Source organism: Mirounga leonina, unplaced genomic scaffold, assembly GCF_011800145.1.
Source record: "Mirounga leonina isolate KUSES-001 unplaced genomic scaffold, KU_Mleo_1.0 Mir_154, whole genome shotgun sequence".
Classification (NCBI taxonomy): domain Eukaryota; kingdom Metazoa; phylum Chordata; class Mammalia; order Carnivora; family Phocidae; genus Mirounga; species Mirounga leonina.
The window spans coordinates 32741666-32764509 of record NW_023270389.1 but is presented as its reverse complement, the minus strand read 5'-3'; the positions used below and the strand labels follow the sequence as shown (position 1 = coordinate 32764509).

General features: G+C 43.1%; 2 protein-coding genes across 10 annotated transcripts in view; one reads left to right on the top strand and one right to left on the bottom strand.

The window, feature by feature from the left end:
• PFKFB2 (6-phosphofructo-2-kinase/fructose-2,6-biphosphatase 2) overlaps positions 1 to 11797 on the bottom strand; it is a 25576-nt gene extending 13779 nt beyond the window's left edge. For 2 of the 9 annotated variants that reach the window (XM_035010409.1, XM_035010412.1), the window contains exons 1-8: positions 11457 to 11797; positions 10168 to 10275; positions 4066 to 4191; positions 3470 to 3566; positions 2975 to 3041; positions 2771 to 2845; positions 2344 to 2400; positions 1311 to 1435 (exon numbers count right to left, since the gene is read on the bottom strand). In XM_035010409.1, the coding sequence (XP_034866300.1) occupies positions 1311 to 1435; positions 2344 to 2400; positions 2771 to 2845; positions 2975 to 3041; positions 3470 to 3566; positions 4066 to 4191; positions 10168 to 10255 (635 nt within the window). In that variant the 5' untranslated portion in view covers positions 10256 to 10275; positions 11457 to 11797. The other 7 variants (XM_035010414.1, XM_035010415.1, XM_035010417.1 and 4 more) reach the window with 6 other exon arrangements.
• A 1419-nt stretch (positions 11798 to 13216) lies between these two features.
• On the top strand, positions 13217 to 21024 carry YOD1 (YOD1 deubiquitinase). Its single transcript, XM_035010419.1, has 2 exons — positions 13217 to 13644; positions 14679 to 21024. Exons 1-2 carry the CDS (start codon positions 13302 to 13304, stop codon positions 15380 to 15382), a joined length of 1047 nt encoding a protein of 348 aa, XP_034866310.1. The 5' UTR covers positions 13217 to 13301; the 3' UTR covers positions 15383 to 21024.
• Positions 21025 to 22844: the final 1820 nt, after the last annotated feature.

The following is a 22844-nucleotide window of genomic DNA, read 5'->3' as shown; positions in this document are numbered from 1 at the left end:
TTTCAAACTCTATATTAAGGAACACCTCCAAATACTAACATTTCAAACTCTATATTTAAAGGAACACCTCCAAATACTAACAATCTACTTGAAGGAACTTAAAGACTCAAACATTAAGCAGACCACTACCACAATGGAACAGTGAGCTACGTAGACTTATCTTGCCATCTGCTTGGCTGCGGGGCCATATCTTATTCAAACACAGCCGTTAACTGTATGGCCACATTCCCCAGGTTTCTGTGTGTACACATCTTTCTTCAACATGGACTTCACATTTTACTATGGCTCTTTTTTTTTTCTTTATGTTCAGATAGCCAACATACAGTACATCATTAGTTTTTGGAAAAAAAAAAAAAACGGATAAAATACATTGTGCATGAATCTTTCCAAAAGGCCTGGAATTTTTACTATGGCTCTTATACCTCATGCACATCAAGTTAACCCATATTGCATAGCACATTGCTAGTAGACACTACCACAGTAATAATGGCTAGCACTCAGTCAGACATTTCTGATGAGCCAGGCATGTTCTTAAGGACTTTACATGCTTTATGTATATGTATACACACACACACACACACACACACACGTGTATATATATATACATACACACATTTTATATATATTTATGTTTGTTACACATTTTTACTGATATGTATTTGTATCATATTTATATATATAACATCATATATACATTATATATATCTGTACATGCATATATGTTCTATGTAAACATATTTCTATATTATGTTACTCTTGTGTGTGTAATACATGTAATCTTATATACTAATACATGTGTGTTACAGAATAGATATATACACACAATAAACTTCAAAAGTTGATCAAAAGCTGATGACACATCTCTGAGGGGTGTCCTACAACACCCTAGATCAGAACTACTTGATTTTGCTCCCCAGGGACACCTGGCAATGTCTGAAAACATTTTGGCTTGTTGAAGGTTGGGAGTATTACTGGTATCTAGTGATGGAGGCCAGGGATGCTGCTAAACATCCCACAGTGCACAGGGCAGCCCCCTACTGCTGTAATAAAGAATTAGTCAGCAATGCGGAGACTGAGAAATCTTGTTTTAGAGAACAGAGAGGAAGAACTGATGATAAAAAACACGTCACTGTTCAAGTGTAAGATGCAACTTACAGAGAAGCCACAAATCCATACCTTGTTTCTCTGGAATGACGTAAACATTATAGGTCTGGATGGTCAGAAGAAAGTTTGAGGACAGAGGGAGAAAGGCTCTTTACTCAAATGAGACCCCTGCCTGAGGCCCTTCAAACCATGGCCTTAAACCTTACTTGTCATAGTTGTCTGGGTCAAGGGGTCGATAGGTGACTTTGTAGCACTCAATTCTCTTTAGGAAGTCCTCCATCACATTCTCCCTGTTCCTTTCAGGGTAGTCAGGGCTCGACACCTTTACCTCCTGGAATCATAGGGAGAGTAGGGCCTGGTCAGAGGTGTGTCCTTAACAGCCCTTGTACAAACAGCCAATGCTAAATAAAGAGAAGGAAGTCCACAGAAGGGCTCTTTCACTGGAGCGTTGGCAATCCCCGTTCAGTGAGCACCCCCTCCCTGTCCTGTGACCCTGGCAACGAAGAAAGGAAAGACAACTGGGGAGTCATGTGCCTGCCCTTGGCTGAAGGACTGAGGCAGTCACACAGCTCAAACTGCTCCTGGGCCCAATCCCTTTATGTGCCCTGCTGGGACACACAGAATGGGCTTCAATTTCTCTGTACAACCACTCAGAATAGGGTGCTTGATCTGACGCATGCCTGACTTGGACCAGATACCTCTTCTTAGTCGTTTCCAAGTTCCCACACTGCTAGGAGAGCACTATCATGATACCATGTCCACACAGAACAGTACAACCCATCAAATGGGCATTGGTTTATACCGTGACCATCCAGGGCATGAGACACTCAGTGCACAGAGCACTGACCTGAATGTTAGACAGTGAGTGGGCAGATGACCTTCCTACATGGTGGCCCTGACAGATAGTGAAGAGGCTGATCTACTCTGAGGACATCCCTAGGTCTCAGCATCCAGCTGATACCCAGAACACAGGGCCATAACTCCTACGGTCTAAGTCTTGGCTTCCATTCAACAGCTCATTCTTACTTTATTCCTCAGAGCCTTGGTTTCTTCTCCTATGGGAAGAATGTGGAAGTATAAAATGGTGCTCTGGCAGATCAAAAAGATCACCCTGCATTGTTAAACGTGTCCATTTCTTTCTTTCATTGCCCAGTTGACTCTCCCCCCTCACCCACCAACACACACATAACACAAGGCAGAAAGGACAGGGAGGTGGTGGTATGCAGGGGTGTCACCCACCAGGATGTTGGCAGCAATGACATCAGGATCATCGCAGACAGATTCCACAAAGAATACCTGGCCAGGGAGAGAAGGCAGTGATAAATGAGTCAAAAGTGCCCAGGCTGTTCCATTAACAGCCTGTGCTCACACCTGCCCCACCATGGCCACCACACCCCCCGGGATTTTTTTTGCATGAAAGTGGCCTTCAAGGCCTCCTCATTTAAAAACAGCTCTTACCACATCCCCAGGGCCTCAGACATACGGGCTAAGGGGCTGAGAAAGGACCTGAAAGATGACACTCAAGGACTGGGGGTATTTCCCAAGAAAAGAAAAGCGGATAGCCAACCCTGTCCTCCTCACCCACCAGAGTCAAAGAGATCCTCACGTCCCTCTTGACTCCCCACTGCCACTCATCCCTCTCCTCCAGCAGGGAGCCAAACCCTACCTTGAAGGAATTCTCCTTGGCAAAGTTCAAAATCATGTCCCTCCTCTCCCTAGTCGTATTGGTGGCATCAAACACCTGGGGAGAGAGGCCGCAAAGTAGATGAGCGGGCAGAGAGAACTGGAATCCCACCAAGGCAGACTCCGGGTGAGGCTGTGCAGTCTCTTGGGTGGAGATCAAGATGGGGAAGAGGCAGGGAAGGCTTACCGCGATCTGCCCACTCTCCTCGGTCAGGTACGCCTTCACATCTTCCAGCGCCACCAGAGCACACTGTCTGCCCCGAGAACAGAGGACATCAGCAAGAGCAGCGCCAGACCAAGCTCCGGCACAGCCAGAGACATGAACAACTGGGCTGCCAGAGGAGTCATATCCCTTCCCGCTTAGTTTTCCCAGTGGTCAAAATTTTCCCCTAACTGGACTTTTCAACTTCCCCACTGAGGTTTTTAGACTATCCTGTATTTTTCCCATTCCCCTGCCCCATGCATATAAAGTCTCACTCTACAGGTTTACCCTACAAACACACATGCCTCTCCCTGAGCCTGTTCTGCTACCTACCCAAGCCCAACGTGACCTCTCTACCAAATAATCTCCAGTTAAAATCCCCAAAGGATATTTACTGACAGGAAAACCAAACCCTGCCACGTCCAGTCTTGTGATGGCAGAGAAGGAGCTCGCTGGGAGGTCAGGCCTAAGAAGACTCACTTGCGGATCTTCATGGCCTCCTCGTTGTCGTGCCGGAAGAAGTCGTAGGACTTATAGGACTTGACTGCTTCACGCCGATACACCCCAAGATTAAACACTGCAGGTGACACCAACAGCCCTCAGCAGTGAAACAATACAATGGCCCCACCAAAGGGGACTTCTTGGTCTAATGTCAGAGTTGCCAAGGAAATGAAAAAAAGCACCATGGTATGTTGGGAACAATACCAGATTTAGAGTCAAGTTAGATTCAAGTTCAGATGTATTAGTCCTTGAACAAGTCTTAAACTGTCTGAGTTTCAATTTCCTCAGCCACTTTGGCGATTTCACAGGAGTACTGCTAGGATTAGACAAGATGATCTATATGGAGGTAAAGTGCTACACCACCAAAGGCATGCCCTTAAATTTAGGCCAATCCACCCAGGCCAAGAGGAAACAAGTCTGTAAACAGGGAATAAATCCAGCAAATCAGGAATCAGCCACTATTTCTGCCAGGAGCACCCTGTCATCTTGATGCCAAGGAGAACAGATCTCCAGAGGCTTGGGAGGCCCAAGAACTAATCATTTCCCTTCCCAAGGAATAAATGACCTGCACCTACCTTTGGTGGGCACCCCAATCCAGTTGAGGTAGCGCGTGAGTTTCTTGGACACATAGGTTTTGCCCCGGGCTGGCAAGCCAATCATAACGATGAGAGTTGGGGAGTTGGTCATGTAAGATGCCCACGCTAGAGGGGAAAGAGAACAGAACTGAGCAACTAGGGGCTGCAGAAGGTTCGTGCACTGGGCTAGATACTTCATAGCCATAACCTCATTTAATCTTTACACACCTCAGCCAAGCCAGGGGAAGACTGGGATGGCAAATAGAGGAGCTATCAGGCCAACCTCCTGAAAAAGAACTAAAAGGTCATGTAAATTTCCAAGAAGTACCCAAGTCAAGACATGTCTTCCCCACATGTGCAAAGTCTCCACAGAGGTACCTTAGGTGGAAAGAAAGACAAAAGTGGCAAGGATTAGAAAGATAAGAACCATGGCACCTTCCTTAACAAAAGAATGTCTAATAACACAAGAACGATACAGCTGTGGAGGCACGCCTTGTGCCTGGAGATTCCCCAGGGATGAGCCGGCCTGGCTCCTACAAAAGGTCCAACAGAGTTTCTATCCTGAGGATCCCATCTATCCCTTCAAAGCCACGAGCAAGAACTAGCCTGCCCACTGTAAAAAGAGGCTGGTCTCAAACTGTTTTGGCTTTTGTGCTCAGGACACAAGCTTAAGCCCGAATTTCTAAACCATAGTGAGATTCAGACTGTGGCAAAGCCTACTTGACACAAGTTCTGACAAGACCCCTCAGGAAGCTTCATGGTAAAGCTAGCCTGCAAGGGCAGCGTGGGCAGCCAGCCTCAACGGCCATGTGAAAGCAAGAAATCCAGAGACAGGAACAGTCACTGGTCCATCCTTCCTGAGGAAACTTAGTTCAGGAATGCTCATGTACAGAGATAGGGCTCAGTGGACAGGTGGGGCAAACTAGACGGTCAAAGGTCAGGTGACTCGCCTAAGGATACAGGATGGGTCATGGAAGAGCTAGCACTAGAATCCAGAGCTTGTGCTTCCTCCGCAGCCTGCTCACAGGGCCGGGCTCCTCCCTGCCCATCCTGCCACAGATGAGTGGTGGGAGAGGGGCCTCCACTGCTGCCCACCACTTCTCTGGGGCCCGGACCAACCGAGGTCGGGTAGGACGACTCCAGACTCTTGTGAGGGGAGGCCCCGCCCAGGGATGAGGAAGGGAAAGCATCACCTTGCTTTCCACTTCCTGACACTGCCTTCTGGAAGGTGCCCTGCCGGGTACTGCTGCTTCTCTGTGCTGGGACGAGGTGGCCCGTAAGGCTGAGAAACAACTGGGTAAAACTTAGGTGGTTGCACGGGAAAGTCATTCTCAACAGCTCTCACTGGAGAAGTGGGCAGAAGGGCCTGGGTAGAGGACGGACCTCAGAAGGAAGGGAGTTTCCTAGGGGTATTGGGCAAGAAGTACCCAGAAACTAGAGTGGCCCCAAGTGGTGAGGCGGGAGTGGATGCCCAGACTCGGGGTCAGAGGACTTGGCCTCTAGTCCTTTACCTGCTGTGCACATGGACAATTCCTGGGCCTGGGCAGGGACTCCTCCAAAGCAGGCAAGGAGCAACGGAAGTGATTTTCATCTGTGTCCAAATAGGAAGCACACAGGTGGGAAAATGCCACCCTGCAGCCTCAGCTGATGTGAATCCCTGATCTCTGACTCCTGACAGGTCTGCCTAGGTACAACTGCCTCGCCTTTCAGTAGTAAAATCCTCCTGAGTCTTCACTTTCTCCAGCTCACCACCATGCTCTGCTCAATCCCCCATGATTTGCCACATTACTTGCACTTCTGGGCCTGCTTTGTCCACAACTTCCAGCCCATTAGACGCTTCCCCCAAAGGTCCTCTTACCCTCCCTAAAGCTAAAAATGAACTGATGCTTGGGAGCTGCTCTGAAGCTAAACAGGGGACCAGCTGCTACATGTTTACCTAACTGGGCAGGGAACGCTAAGAGCAAAAAAAAAAAAAAAAAAAAAAAAAAACAACAACAAAAAACAGGGGTCTCTAAAAAGGACTCCCCAAGGCTCCACACCTCCCACCTCTGGGCTTCTCATTTTCCAGAATACAAAACTAAAACACACTTCCTATTTCAAACTGCCACGTTGACAAAATTAGGAACATTCCGTCCTGCCTGTTACAAAACAAAACCACTAGCACCTTAATCTGAATAGTATATAGTTCAAGCTGATTAATTTCAGAGACAATGTAACATACCCATTGGCGTATAATGGAAAGCTGTTTTAATCCTGAAATTCTCTCCTGCCTTCTTTAAACAAGGTTTAACTCCCTTTCTCCATCTTAAACTTATTCTCCCTCATGAACATAGAGGAATTGAAGGTTTGATAACTTCCCTACTACAAACAGAAACACCCAAACCCAGGGAGGTGAAGAGCTTGGTCCACAATTCCACAGTAGAAAGTCAAGGTCAGGGCTCTGACCGGACTCCTGGTTTCATGACTGCCCCATCAGTCCCAGCCACCAGCTCCTGTCAGCACCTGGCCAAGGGAACCATGTCGTAAGCATGACTAAATTCTCTAATCTAATCCTGAAAGGTAGTCTAGTAGGTCAGTGGTTCCCTGCCTTTTCATAAACAAGGCCTTCTTCCACTATTCGTTCTAAATAGGCCCAATATTTTTAAAATATGCAGCCTATTAAAATGTGTTTCATTAGTTATTTTTTCATTCATGAGTAGTCATAAAACTGCTAATTATCTCCTGCTATTTGACAGGCATGAGATATCCAAGTTCTGTGGCTAAACACTGAGAACGTTAACGTTTTACTGAGCCAGCGCAGCCATAGTTGACAATACCCGATTTCCACCCATGCGCTCTGAAATATGAAAAACAGCTAACAATACAGAACTGTTCGGAGAATAAATTAGTAATGCTGGTCAACATTTCAAATGTGTCTTTCCTCCTATTACTTCCGTAGGAAAAGTTGCTAGCACGCACATGCTAAGGTATATATGGGCAAGGATGCTCCTGCAGCATTCTTTGTGATGGTGGAAAACCAAAAACAGGGCAAATGTCCATCAGGGGGAGGCTGGCATATCCCTAGAATGCAATACTATGCACAAAGGTAAATCTGGATTTACACACACACACACACACACACACACAAACCCCTCCACAAGATAGTAAGTTAAAAAAAAAAAAAGGAAAATAGCAGCAGAATAGAATATGTACAGTATGAACCTATTTTCATTGACAGAATACACCAGAAGATGTCGGGAAGAATCAAACTTAACAGGGACAGGAGAAATTGTGAGAGATTTTTTTACTTTTCACTTTCTCTCTGTTTTGTTTGAATTTTTCATGAACACATATTGCTTTTGTAACTGCGGAAAGGTACACATGGGAACTTGTCTGTTTCAGACCTACTCAAAATCTCAAAGAAGAAAAGAAACAAAGAAAAGCATATACACACTCACTGCTGTCCCCAACTGCCTAATTCCTGAGGTGCCTTTAAGATGCCCTGAAACCAGTCATCTGAGCATCTTACAGGCACCTCAGCCAGCAACCACCCGTCACTCCCATCCCTGGAGCAGCTGAAGTTCCAGTAATGCTCCTTTGGAGGTTTTGGCTCCCTGAAGTCCTTCTCCAGTCCTCCAGCTCAGGCATTTCCCAGGGTGAAGCCAGCCAACACAGGTGTAATTGGCAGCAAGGAGATAACGGCTGAGCTATTAATAAAGCAACTGCTGGGTGTGAGCACTAAGCAGCCAGGGGAGCCTGCTCCAACACACAGGCAAGCAATGGAGAGAAGTAAATAAACAAACAGGTATTTTCATGACTGTATTTCTCCTTTGACTATGGCTGCAAAAGTCTCCCAGTCCAACCCATGAGGGAAGAAGAGAAGGGGGTAAATGAATGATGGTGGAGTCGGGACAACCTCTCCCTCCACCCCCCAGATGCTTTGGAGATGCTGGAGAGGAGAAATCAGAGTGCAGAGCAGGACTTAGAGTCTAGAGGATAGAAAGGAGACCTGGGGGGGTCGGGGGGCGCCTGGGTGGCTCAGTTAGTTAAGCGGCTGCCTTCGGCTCAGATCATGATCCTGGAGTCCCGGGATCGAGTCCCGCATCGGGCTCCCTGCTCGGCGGGGAGCCTGCTTCTCCCTCTGACCCTCCCCCCTCTCATGCTCTCTGTCTCTCATTCTCTTTCTCGCAAATAAATAAAATCTAAAAAAAAAAAAAAAGAAGAAAGGAGACCTGGGATTACTGCCTCCTTGACTATCGAGAGCCCTCAATGCAGAAAAACTGCAGAAGAGTTTGAATGGCACGGAGCAGGTTTCTGTGGAGAATACAGCTGACGCCGGGCACTGTACAGCCCATGCCACCACCTGCTCTCTGTACTCTTTTGGATCAAGTGTCCCAGCAACACAAATGCACCTCTCTTTAGTGCTCCCAAATCTGGGCTACGATACTGTCAAGCAAGAGGAGAAAACATTCTTTACTGAAAACCTAATTCTTCATAGGGCTCTTATAAATAGTGAGCTCCCAGCACAGCCATTTACAGTATAATTCAATTTATATGCAATGAAAATAAAAAATAAAAAAATACACTTTAGCTCTATAAACACTTTTTTTTTTTTTTTAAAGATTTTATTTATTTACTTGAGACAGAGAGAATGAGAGAGAGAGAGCACATGAGAGGGGGGAGGGTCAGAGGCAGAAGCAGGCTCCCCGCCGAGCAGGGAGCCCTATGCGGGACTCGATCCCGGGACTCCAGGATCATGACCTGAGCCGAAGGCAGTCGCTTAACCAACTGAGCCACCCAGGCGCCCTATAAACACTTTTCTAAGTGCTTTCCTATATTTACTCATTTAATTCTCACATCACTCTAGGGGAAGATAATATCAGTATCCCCATTTTATAAATAAGCAAACTAAGGCACAGAGAGGATAAGCAACTTATTCAAGGGCACACAGCTAGGAAGGAGTAAAACTAGGATTCAAACCCGGGCAGTCTGATTCCAAGGGCTGCACTCAAACATCGTGCTATACTAGTTATCTCCCATGGGGTACTTGCCCTCGGTACCTGGCTTCCTGCCCTGGCAGAGAAAGGAGACCCTAATTATACAGGTGTGCCAACCCCAGTACCACATACAAAAAGCTGCCTCTGTTGCAGTGCAAAGCTCAGCAAGCTTCATCAGTGCTAGATAAAAAGAGATTATCATCATTAATCATGAGACTGACAAGGACACAACATCAAGGTCGAGACTCTGGGGAAAGCTTTGAACAGGACATGATTCCAGGTCTCATGCTGGTTGGCTGTTTCCACCTGCTATATACATGACCACTGAAGTGAGCACTGACTGACAGGGTTCCAGAGGAAAGGTGCACCTGGAAGCAAGGGCAAGGGTCAGCATTCCTTGAGGTTCCCCCCAAATTGTAAGGGCCAGTTGCCCAGGACCTTTTGCCCATACAGGCTACAATGAGGGTTAGGAATGCAAATGCAAGGGGAGAAGAAATGATGCTTCACTTCTCAGAAAACCCACCTGTTATCTCTGTCTAAAGAACTGGCATGGAAACGCTCTGGTCAAACCTGTCCCCACAGGAATAAACCTACAGGAAAAATACCTTGCAAAGTGCAAAGGCTAACCCTGTGGGAATGCAGGGTGCCCAAGTGAGAGTGAGAGGTCAGACGTCAGACCTGACTCCCCCTGAGGCCTGCTAAAATGAACTACTACTGGCTCTTACTGCAATTTCTGCAGTGAGCAGCACCTTCACAAAATGTAGCCCAAAAAATGAAGGGAAACTGTTAACAGTATCAGCCCTAAGTAATCCCTGCACCTGCCACTCTGCCTTAATCACTGAGTGGGTAACTTTCAACATCAATCGAATGTGCAGATTCCCCCACGAGACAGTCAAAGAAGGCAGTAAGAAAATGTGGGGATATACCAGCAGTCTGGACCCAATGACAGACATTTCACCGGGCCTACTTGTTTCACACAAGAAATTCCCGTTGTAGACTTGGTTTTAAATTCCCATGTCAAAGAATTCTCTCTCACTCCCAACAAGCATTAAAGTCTAGGATTACAACTATATTCCCAAGATAGAATTCTGGGAGGGAGCAGCCCCTCCTCTTTCCCCAGACTCACAACATTTCTTCTCTGACATTCGAAGATTGGAGGCTTTGGTTTCATAGCTGTTGTTCTGTTCTGACGAAGATGCAATATTCCCAGACATGGCAGCTCTTCCGGAGATGTCTGAAAGGGACAAAAGGGATGTAAGGAAGGAGACATACCTCAAAACACCCAGGGAAGAGGACAGGTGCAATAGAAGTGAAAGAATCCTGGACCAAGAGTCCAGTCCAGCCCTCTTGCTCTGGGTTAATAGCTACATGTCCTTTGATAAGTCCTCCCTAGCCCTGTTCCCTCATCTATAGACTCAGTTATACTAGAATCTTGCCTTTTTAATGCTGACTTAGGAGTTAACATTCACATAAATTAGCTCCTTCAATCCTAATAATCCTTCCATAAGGCTTATTTGCCACCATTGTTACTTTCCCCCAATTTACAGGTTGAAAAACTAAGTTTAATAAAATTAGGTGGCTTATCCAAGTTCCTTCCTGACCTCTACTTTAGTTTAAAAAGCTGGGGAGAGTAATGGTAAAAGTCGGGGGTGAAATGGGTTGCAAATAGATCGAGTTCATTATCATACAGTCATTTCAGTCCAATGGCAGGATTTATTCCTGACAAAAATGGGAGAAGTGGGGGAAATCTCAAACATGTTGCCTGAAGGAAAAACTGTAACTGGACCCCGTGACGACCCTAGCGCGTCACCATTTCTCCTCTGGTGTTCCCATTCTCACGCCCTTGCTCTGCACCCTCTTCCCACCCATCCCTTGGTTCACAGTCTATAAGGAATAATGGGGCGCAAAGAGGTGGTAAATGACTTCCCCAAGGTCACCTGCTTAATAAGAAGTCCCGACTCGAACCGGGGTGGGATAGCCTCGCGCTCACGCCCCACACCCAGACAAGGGGCTCGTGAGGACCGAAGGTCCTACTGCTTCAAGGACCTTGCACTGTTCTTCCACTGACCACACAAATCCTCTAACCCGAGCACCAGCCGCCGCTCCCGGTCCCAGAACGTCTGCACTCCCAGCAATGCCGGCACCTCCCCGAAAACGGCAAGGCATCTCCGTCCCTCACCTCATCCCGGCGCACGCAGTCCCCCGCCCTCTCCCGCCCGCCCCGGCCCTTCGAGGCGCCGTACAGCCACCGCTCACCCTATGATCCCTCCTAAGCTCCCTGCCGCCAGTGGCCCGGGTACTTGCCCCGTTAGGCTGCGGACGGGAGCCGACACACTGTGGCCAGAGCCCGGCACACCAGCAGCCGGCAAATCACGTGCTCCTGTCAGGCTCCGCCACACTGGCGTCGGTCCTCACCTGGAGAGAATCATCGGCCAATCCAGCGCCCGCAGGCTCCCTGGGGCGGGGCTCAAATCGGAATCGCGGACGCTGGCTCCCGAAGGTGGAAGAAACTGTGAAGCCGAAAGATCGCAAGCTCCCAAGTTTCCTCGCACTGTGGAGGTTGGTTGCATCGTTGCTAGGCAACTCATAGGGCTGGGGGCGGGGTTAATAAAATGACGTTTTTTCATACTCTCGCGAGAGTGGACGAAACAGACGTCTTGAGGGGATGTGACTTTTTGGTGACGGGAAAACATTGTGGAGGTTAACGCTTTCCTCCCTGAATCCCAGAGGGACCTTGTTAGATCCATAAATTGGAACGTAAACTTCAGAAGGTGGTGCTTTGCTAAAATAAGATACCACCGTACTTGAGCTGATTACACCGTAGGGTGTTTGCATCTCCTTCCCATTGGCCAGACACTGTAACGTAAGAAAATCAACTACTCTTACTGCTGAACCGGGAACTTCCCTGGACACATCCACATACTCCAGTGGTCTTCTAATCGTCGCCTTTATTCTCCCTCTACCTCCCACGCTATACCATCTGTTCTGGTCTCCTTGAAAAACCAGAAAAGGAAAATTGCTTCAGCAAAAAATTGGGTCACAAAATGGGGCAAAAGAGGCAAAACTTCCATATAACTTAGAGGTAGAGAGAGGCTTTTACATAGTAGAGGTGAGTTTGCATATTTCCAGCGAACTTTTCACAGTTGCCCCCAGGCCCTTCTGATGATGCTTGATGCTGTTGATAAACCCACTCTACGCAGGCGTGCTTCTTCGGATCCAGGATGGAAAAAGAACAAGGAATGTGGATTTCTTGGAAAAGAGATAAATTCAGAGATGTCTTTATTCCTCCTTCACCTGGGGATTAAATTCATCCTTCAAAACAGCTCAACTAGTATCTCCTTTTTGAAGTTTTTTACAACTCCCAGTGTGTATGTTATGGTTGCCTTATCTGCACCAGTACAACTGCCTTTATCCATTCAGCAGGTATTTATTGAGCACTTATTTGAGGCACAGTCCTTGGTTCTAAGGGATACGGGGTTGGAAAAGGTCACATAATCTAGCATTATCACGTGGCTGTGAAATTCAATGGTTATGTACCTTTTACACCCCACCCTCTCTCCCCATGACAGTACTTGTAGTACTGAAGGCAGGAATGGAGTCGTCTTCGTATCTGTAAGCCCAGGGCCTGAACTGGAATCCGGATGTCACACGTTAGTCCTCTTCTTTCCTCCTCCTTATACTGCTACCACCCAAATGTAGCAATTGCCCTAGGCCCAGATGCTGACCTCGTACTGCGCTTTCTGATGTGGCAAATGGACGTTTTCAAGTTACAGCGTCGAGGTGGCAAGGCCAGTCGGCTTCCTTAACCTCAATGAGTCAATGTTTGCTGCAGCCATGATTCCTAGTCACGAGTGTCTGCTTGTTTTTGACAGGTCTTTTGACTCACTGACCATTCTTGGCATTCGTTTGCGTCCTGAACTATGACTCTGTTTCTCCAGGTGTAGTCTGGAAGCTCCAATTTAATAATTTCCGACCTCACTAAGTGCAAGGTTACATTCCGATGTACCCGATTGAGGAACTCCTTCCTCCGCCCTCTTTCCTTGAGCATATATGCTGCCAACGCACAAGGCACCTCACTCACTCTACAGGTAGCAAAGCCACTGTACTTTAGGAAAACGGATAAATCTTCATCCTTTGGCTCCCTGGCGTTGGCTGCAGTGAGTTAGTTGTCACTTTAAGAGAGTTCGCTCTTCTTAAAGTGCTAAGACTTACGCTGCCAGAAAGTATCGCGAGATCTGTGGCCACCAGCGATTTCTCGCGATGTTTGGTCCGGCAAAGGGTGGCCATTTTGGAGTCCGTCCGGCGGCTGGTTGCCCTGGCGGCGTCGGCCAATCTGCTGCCGGGACCAAAGCTGGCCCCACGGGTGTCTGGCCTGTGGGCAGCTGGACCGACACGATGTGGCGGCTCCGCTGCAAGGCCAAGGATGGCACCCATGTTTTGCAGGGGTTGTCTAGCCGAACCCGAGTGCGGGAACTCCAGGGCCAAATTGCCGCCATCACCGGGATCGCCCCCGGCTGTCAGCGAATCCTCGTCGGATACCCGCCCGAATGCCTGGATCTCAGCAACGAGGATACCATTCTTGGGGATTTGCCCATCCAGTCAGGTGAGGGAATTGAGCCTGGGACCAGGGAAAGCCCTGGGAGGACGGAGAAGAGCGTGGGGGAGAACAGAGAACTGGTCTGTGGGTCAGTTGGGGGGTTTGAGAACAGGGATAAGGATAGGTGAAAGAACGGAGAACTCTGACGGAGGCCGGGGCAAGTGTGGGCTAGCAACTCCTTGATTTTATATATGGTTGAAAGAGACAGGGAGGGCCCAATCTGTATGAGAAGCCCAAAGCCTCGGAGTCCCCCCTTCCTCAGTCTGTTTCCTAGCCTACCTTGAAAACGTCTCATTCATTTTGTTTTCCTTCTGCATCTACAAAAGTCTAAAAAAATAAGATCTGTTTTCTCTGTCCTGGTGGCCTTTCCCTTATAACGTGAAAGAAGATAGCAGGTCTGAAGGATTCAGGACACTTTCTTTTTTGGTTCGCCAGTTGGTTTTTGCAATCACCTTCTCATATACTTAGATAAATAGGTGTACTCATTGTAGAGTATGGTTTTACACATCCACTGGAGTGAGTCCCTTTCAGATTCTAAACAATTGCAGTTACTTCTGTCCAATATTAAAACTTGAACAGCAATATTGATCATTAAAAGCTTTCAGCTGTTGTATCAAGGATCCTGTAAACACTACAGGGTGGATATGTTAAGTTTCAGAAGAACGAGAACCCCCTAGTGGTGTAGTCTAGGGTAAACACTTTTTGGAAGATTTGTGCTTTTAAAATGCAGAGAGGAAGCATTAAGGAAATTTTGTTCTTGAAATGTATCTTTTTAAGTAAGTATAAAGGTGTATAACCAGGGATCCTTCACTAAATTGGTATGCAGCCTAAAATGTTTTTCTTCTTCCTTCTGTTTTCATCTTTATGGAGATTGAGTGAGCAAGAAGTGTTACTGGTTTCCTGTTTGCAAAGCTGTATTCTCCCTAGTAACCCAGTTTATACTTCAACTCCTTCTGTTTGTAATTTACAAACTTGGCTAGTGAACAACCAATTTCATCTGTAATTTCTCTGCAGTTCTGGATTTGTTTTATTTTTAACAGGCGACATGCTGATCGTTGAAGAAGACCAAACCAGGCCCAAAACTTCACCTGCATTTACAAAACATGGTGCTCCTAGTTACGTCAGGGAAACTTTGCCTGTGCTTAGCAGAACTGTGGTCCCGGCAGACAACTCTTGTCTCTTTACCAGTGTATATTATGTTGTAGAAGGAGGAGTCTTGAATCCAGCTTGTGCCCCTGAGATGAGACGCCTCATAGCACAAATTGTAGCAAGTGATCCAGACTTCTATAGTGAGGCAATCCTGGGAAAAACAAATCAAGAGTACTGTGACTGGATCAAAAGGGATGATACTTGGGGAGGAGCTATTGAGATATCAATTTTGTCTAAATTTTATCAGTGTGAAATATGTGTAGTGGATACACAGACAGTAAGAATTGATCGTTTTGGGGAAGATGCAGGATACACCAAAAGGGTCCTGCTTATATATGATGGCATCCACTATGATCCACTTCAGCGTAACTTCCCTGACCCAGACACCCCGCCTCTGACCATTTTCTCCTCTAATGATGATATTGTTCTTGTACAAGCACTGGAATTAGCAGACGAAGCTAGAAGAAAGAGACAATTTACTGATGTAAACCGCTTCACCCTGAGATGCATGGTATGTCAGAAGGGATTAACTGGACAAGCAGAAGCAAGGGACCATGCCAAGGAGACAGGCCATACCAACTTCGGAGAAGTGTGATCTATGCATGATGAGGATTGCCGCCTACTACCTCACAGATCCAGAAGGCTCTGGGTTTTCCAATAAGCTATTCATAACCCTAAAGAACAAAAGGACACAATGCTTGAACCGTCTTTTTAACTTAAAACCACTAAGACACTGAAATTCCTTGTTAAGATTAAAATTAGTGTGCAAGTTTACAGATGTGTGTCTACAGTGGTGATAGATGCCCTTTCTCTGCTGGGGTGACAGAATAGGTGGTCCTTGCTACCTACTGACATTACCCTGAAGATTTGAATTTTAGTACTATAAACTAGCACTCAGCAGCATTAACCTGTAGAAGAAAACAACTTCATATTTTGAGTAATGCGGAAGGCCTCACTAGAGGCCACTGGACTTAAACCACAATGTCTCCATAATTGAGTCCTTTTAAAAACTCTGATTGAGTTAATAGTTTCTAAATTCTGAATTGATTCCTCAAATGAAGATACTCAGAATTGTCAAAACCGATTTTATATTACAATTTGGTAGACTTTATAAATGTGTACTTAACCAGTTATAAGTACATTACAAGCAATTTTTACAGGGATGAGTGTGTTCCTTGAGAATGTTACCTAAGGAACTGATAGTGCCCAATTTAGGATTTCTAGTGTATAAAAGTAGAATGTATGAGGGAAAAGGTGCCTGAGCAGCTTACTAAAGCTTTAAAAGACCGTTGGCCTCGTGTTTTAATGCAACTCATTTATTGATGTTTGTCACGTTAGATAAAAATTTTAAATTAAGCAGGGTATTTATTTTTTAATTGAAGTTTCTTGAAATTTGAGTGCTTGATTATTGTTTTTTTACATAAAGATTTGTCTGGAGGGATTAACTTCCTCAGCTTTTTCTCCAACTCCTAAAAAACAGCCTTCGTCTAAAATGATAATGCTGTGCTTTGATTTGGTTTTTGTGAGATCTTTTGTTTACCTAAACAGTATTTTTTTCCATGCTAGCCTTATCTGGCCACTAATGCTCTTTTGAATAATTTCACATTTCTGCAAGTTAGCACTTTGCCTATCTACAATCTTTTACTTTGACTTTTGAAGAGTTTTAAAGTAGTTGGGATAATAACATTGAATGAATTTGTTTCACTTCCAAAATATGACAATTTTTAAATCCTTGCCTTATTCAGCTTTTTTGAAATTCTGCTTCTTCCTAATATTAGACATGTAGTCATTTGCTTGGTGGGCTAAACTGCAAGGCACACCCTCTAAAATTAGCTTCACTCTGAGATCTTCCAGATAAAAGTTTTCTACCTCTTAATTCTTCTGAAGATCAGGGATGCTAAATTATAATTTGTTATGTATTATTTCACAAAATGTGAAGAGGCTTAATGTGTAGTTTCGTTATCTGGTCTCATTTTTTTATGAAGTATCTCATTTATAAAACCAATGGTATACTTTAAAGCACTTCTGTCTCTTTCAGCATATCTTCTTGGCGAATGTTTTAAAATTGAGATTTACTTTTAGCACTTTCACTTGGTGGAGGTGGCCATATAAAATTAAGGAGCATGTAAACAATTTAGTGGACAAGTTCCTTTAAGGAAGAATTCACAAAGTATGCTTGAAATTATTAGGTGACATTTCTTGAGTACCTATTTTGTGAATAGCTGCTTTAGGCATTATAAGTTATGGTCAGTATAACTTAAAAGAATTTAATTTTCTATTTTACTGAGCCTTAAAAATAGCACTTGTGAGCTTGCGATACTTAATGTTTGGAATTCATAATATATACAAATGAATATGTTTGAAGATCTCTTTGTACCTGACTGTCATTTTGGTCTAAAGATTTTTGTATCTCTTATTTCCCCCAGAAAATAACTACATTTAAGACTAGAAGTTAAGAGTATATCACTGGGTAGCATCCATCAAATTGAGCTTTACATGTCATTGTGCATAAAGCTAGTTCAGGAGCCAAACTTGACATTTGCTTACTGGAATTTTAGAGAAGTCTGTTCATGCAACAAATATTTATTGGGTAATTTACAATGTACCAAGCAGGTATTGATATGTTTTCCAACATAAATTTCTGTCACTTTAAAATTAAGTATATTTTATCTACATGGATTAATTTAACAAATAGAAATAGAACCTGATATTTTATAAAATTAAACCCCTTCATTTTCAGTGTTTTTGTTCCCATGTTTAAGCTTATACTTCTTAGCAAGTGTCAAGTATTTATTCCGGTGATCTTACTCTATTTTACTTGTTACCTAGGTTGTCCATTCACCAACTGGACGTCGGTAACTCAGTCAAATGGCTCTCAGTAATAAGTTATAAATTAATCAGTTGCTGAAATTCAGCACTAGGACTTGAATGTTCTGATCATGGAAAATCCAAGATGATGCATTATTTGCAGACAATTTGATTTAGTTATTGAGGATTCAAAACCTAAACTTGTGCTCTTTCTAAACTTAAGTTTGTAAACCTCACAGAATCTAAAGGTTTTTTTACTGCACTTATTAAAGTCTTGAAATTAGTTTATTAATGTATGTAAATTCTAATCTTCAGAATTTTGAAAACTATGGAGTTAGTACTTGCAACAGGATCAAAACTTTTTCTTAAATTTGCACTTGAGCAGAATGAAACCCTTCTTCCTGTTTATTCCTTTTTTGAGTGCCATGCAAGAATAGTTTTTTAATTCAGATGAGGAGAGTTTACATTAGTGGCTGAATGAATGAAGATTGGGCTTTCCTGTCCCCCACTCTTCTTTTCTCTTATTCTTCTTTCCCTTACTCTTCTTTGGATTTAGAGATCCGGTGTAGGGCGGTGAAGATGCACTTCTAGGTAGAATGTTTTCATAGGTTAAAATTACTATCCCTGGGAATTTTGTGATGTGATAGCCATATAAGGACATCAGTGTGGTACATCTTTTGTAATTGTTCCTAGTTGATTTCTTAATTATTTCACATGAAATATTATTAATATTATTATTTCCATGAAAAATGAGCGTAGTCGAGGGGTACCCTTGAAAGTTTGGCTGCTGGTCAGCTTGACCCTGTTGGCAAAAACTAATATAATCATGCCAGTTGATTATTCCGTGAAGTTCAAGCCCGAGCAAAGTCATTATCAGGAATGCATTAATGTGTTATCTCTCTATAAATGCCCCTAAGTGCCCATGCCCAACTTGCTTATCTAGCATATGCTTTCTATCCTGTGTAGGCGTTAAAAACATATATGTTGCAAGTTGCCCTAGCTAACCATAGTTTTCTGTGTCTTTTTTGAAAAAGTTAGAATGAGGAGTATGTAAAATTAGCAGAATAATTGTTTTCTTTATGGATCAGGTGGCCTTCTTAAACTTTCATATATTAAGATTTATGTTCTTTCATGTGTTGAGACACACGTTTGTTATTATTTGTAGCACTTTAAAAAAAAAAAAAACGAAGTAAAAGTTTACATGTTAGCTCTCTCCAGGGATCTTGCTAAAGGCATTAAAATGTAATTCTTGAGCTGCTAACAATCAGCTCTTCTTAATCAACAATTGCCATCAATGTATAGTGTATCCAGTGGTACAACATTCTGGTTTTTGATAACTGTGGAACTTGATTTCAGTAACATAGGGGCATGCTCTTTGCCCTAGCATTCAAAAAGTTACCCGTTTCTGTAATGTGATTATTCTTTCTCATTCATTGTACGGTGCGGTATTCAAATTTGTCCTTGTAGCACAAAGAGGACTATACCAATTTGGAAAAGATCAGATTCTTAAAACTCTTCATTTGTTTCCAAGCAAACTTACTTTAAGGGAGCTGATTTCTTAGCCTTAAAAGTGTCATTTTTAAGTCTAAAGTGAAACACTTGATTTGAATAAGCTAGTTCATTAAAGATGTTTTCTTACTAAGAGTTATAATATTTCAACACATTTAATTCAACTTAGACTATAAAACTTGCCTGATTGTGGGAAAGGGTTTTATTTATTTTTTTCTTTTCCAAAAATTAGCTGGCATTTTGTTTACAGTGCTTTGAATATTTGACTTTGAAGAAATTGTTGCATTGATACTGAGTTGTGGGGTGCTGATTTAGGTCTTGGTCCATATGAATTTAAAGGAGATTGCTATTTTAGATTGAAGAGAAAGGGGGATGAAGTACCACTTAAACAGAAGAGATGCTCAATTGGATACATTCCTTAGTCATGAATAACGCTTTTTGAAAAATTTCTCAAGCAATGCATTGTGTCCTCCTAACCCTCCTCACCCATTTCTTGGCATAGAATGTAGCAGGACCATAACTGAGAAGCTTATCATTAATGTATAAACCATGAATAGAAGCATTTTGCTGTGATGCCTTTTTATACTTGTCTTTTAAAAATACCCACATCTAGGAGCTTAGGGATGTGAAGATATGATTTGGTTAAGTTGTAGGTAACAGGTTAACCTAAGAAAGGTTTAGAATTTCTACTAAGATTACATGAGCCCGATCTTAGACCTGGTATAGGATATGCAGTAAGTTGTAACCCATAAGTTACTTAAAAGGACCAGGGCACCTAATTCTTGTCAGGTTTCCAATTCACCTGGGTGCCATTCATGACTCAAGCTGTTCACAGGAAATATAATTTCCTTAGCAAAGAGTAATCTTTTCCCTTTAAAGAAGTATTGAACTCAGCTTAAAATGCAGAATAAATATATAGAAGTTTGTTAAAAGGGTTGGAGAATGACAGTAGGCCTCTCTTTCCTCCACTCCTTGATGGAATGGAGGCGATGTGGAGATTTCCTGAAGCAAGAAGGAAAGCATGGGTTGTCAAATTTAGAGCTTAGAACATGACTTGAAAAAGTAGTAGGTAAGGGCAAAACAGAAGGAAGTTCTGTTTCTTGGCATATCTTTCTTCATTAAGATGGACAGTGTTTTCTTGTTTTAAAAGTGTTCTTTTGTCTATTTGCCAGCATCTTTTTCACAGTCAATGCACTGCTGCCACCTGGGAAATGTCTGATTTCATTTTGTACAACTTTGTGTGGTTTTGCCATTGTCATTGAGATGAAGTGATTTTATTTATGAGGTCTATGATTTTAAATACCTAATGCTGTATGATGTGATTTGTTTTGAAGAAATAAATGAAGTGAAAATACTGTTGTCTGAGCATATTTTGGGGTGAGGACAGGACCAGTGAACAGCCGCTGCACTCAAGTTACATATTCATTACCAAAAGCTAATGGACCACTGCTTTGAATAGGGTACCAACATCTGCCAAATCTCACTCTGTAGGTGGAATCCTAATGACTTTGACAGGAGTAACTAAACATGTTTTCTTCTTTTTGACACCAGAGGGCATTTGAAATTTTCCTTCCTTGACTCCAAATTTTCGGGTATGCAATCAGCTCCTGAAAGGTGTAAAGTCAGTGTCTACTGCTGAGTAATTGTGGGAAGGCTAAGTGGTGCCTTTTCATTTATAATAGACTAAGATCTACATGATCTTAGATCTGTTTGGATACTGCAACATCTCTGTGGGAGAACTCTAATCTTACTTGGACAACACTGGAGTTACTAGAATTGACCAGAATTTAGACTCTAACTTGAACTACTTATCCTTTCCTTCTCATTGAAGCTTAAAAATTCTGGAAGTGGAACCATGATGTGGTTTGTGCACCAGGACAAAATACATTTGGGGGAGGGAGGTGGTCAGCATAAATCTAACCTAAGAATAAGACAAGTCAAACCTCATTAAAAGGTCTGTAAGGAGTGTCATGGGCTGTGTGATGGCAGCTTGTTGAACAATTAGCTATACCCATAAAGCAATGCTTCTTAAAGTGTGCTCATCATATTACCTGGGAACTTGTTAGAAATGCAAATTCTCAGGAATCCAAAATAAATGAGGCCAAAAATCTGTTCTGATTCTGATGCATGATAAAGTTTGAGAACTACCATTATAACCACAGTTGTTTAAATGAGTCCGTATCAACTTCCAGAGACCACTGATGACTTAGGTCAGTCCCATGTCCTTGGCTTCATGCAATCCCTTTTAATCCGCTAAAGACAGTCATTAAATTTACAGATAATATAAATATATAAATTCTCTCATAATAAAAATCTTACATATCCAGAAGAGACTGATAGTACAATGAATGACAATTCAAAACTCTCGACAGGCTGAAAAACCCCAGGATTGAATATTCTTAAATGTGAAGCCCTGCCCTGAAGTTCTAAAACAGTCTATTATGTGAGTCCAACACAGGTAAAACCTGGCTCTGTAGTTGATTTGATGAAATAGCAATGATATTTTAACTCAAAGTCTATCCCAACAGGGTGATGTGACTTGGGCCACAGAAACAGTGGCATTTTAATAGTTAAAAAATCTAGGGGAAAAAAGGAAGCAATAGTATTAATGTAAACTGCTTTAGTCACATTGCATTGGGGGGTTTGGATGAGGGTTTTACATGTAAAACAATGAAAAACTAAAGTTTGGCAACTGTCATACGTGACAGCTGAGGGAACTGGAGAAGAGAAACGAGATCTCGGGTCGATGTGACAGCTTCACATTCTGGGAAGCATTGTGTGAAAGATGAAGTAGATTTATTCTCTAAAGCTCTAGAGGAAAGAACTGAGACCAATAAGGGGTGAATATTGCAAAATAAAATTTACCATGAAAACCTAATACAAATACTTGAAGCTCAAGTATTGTGATAAGCCTCCTGCGTTGTGAGAAATAGAGCTAAAAGTAATTAGGTCCCTGACATCTTGAAAATTTTGTTTCAAGGACTAGTTATGAAATAGATACTTAAAAAAAGAATTTCTTCTCTCGGAGAAAAACAGTTTTTCTCTGATTTGTTTTTTCCTCTCTACCGTCCCATTAGTGTTTAGAAAGGAGTGCCTTGTGCTGATTTAGTAATCCAGCAGAGGCTACAGAGAGGACTTACATATTTGGCAGTAGTATACACTATGCTTGTCTTACTATATCTCTAAGTCGAAAATGAGAGGTTCAGGAATAGAAATATAGGCATCTCAAATACTTTTCCTATTTAAAAAATTGGTTCTAACGTGGATTGCCTTTGTCTGTATTATGTTTATAGATAATTTTGAGGGTATTTATCTGATGGAATCAAGTGCCAGGGTATCATGAACATACTTCCCTAAGCTCACTAAAGTTATGATTTCCCTATGTGTGAGTTTAAAAAAAAAAAAAAAGTGAAGATTTCATGAGCAACAAGCTCTGAACAAATCCTTTCTCTGCTTTTGTGACTGCCTCTTAACTGCTTCTCTGCCTTTCTGTCCTCTAAAATTCCTTCTGTACACCAAGAAGAGTTTTCTGATCTTATTGATGGCATTTCTCCGCATTCAATTGATGGGTTTCATTAGCGAATCTTTAGACATTAGAGCAGGTGTCACAGTGACTCAGCCATGTTCTAAAGCCCTGCAATTGAATAATTGCCGTGGTCTTGAAAGCTATGAATTTGAAGTTTGAAGCTTACTGAAGCTTACTTCAGTCAATGCTGAAGTTAAATACAAAGTATGGACAA

Coding starts and splice junctions, on each gene's coding strand:
- YOD1 (XM_035010419.1), top strand. CDS start 13,302: ATGTTTGGTCCGGCAAAGGGTGGCCATTTTGGAGTCCGTCCGGCGGCT. Junction 13,645..14,678: donor GGATTTGCCCATCCAGTCAG/GTGAGGGAATTG, acceptor TATTTTTAACAG/GCGACATGCTGATCGTTGAA.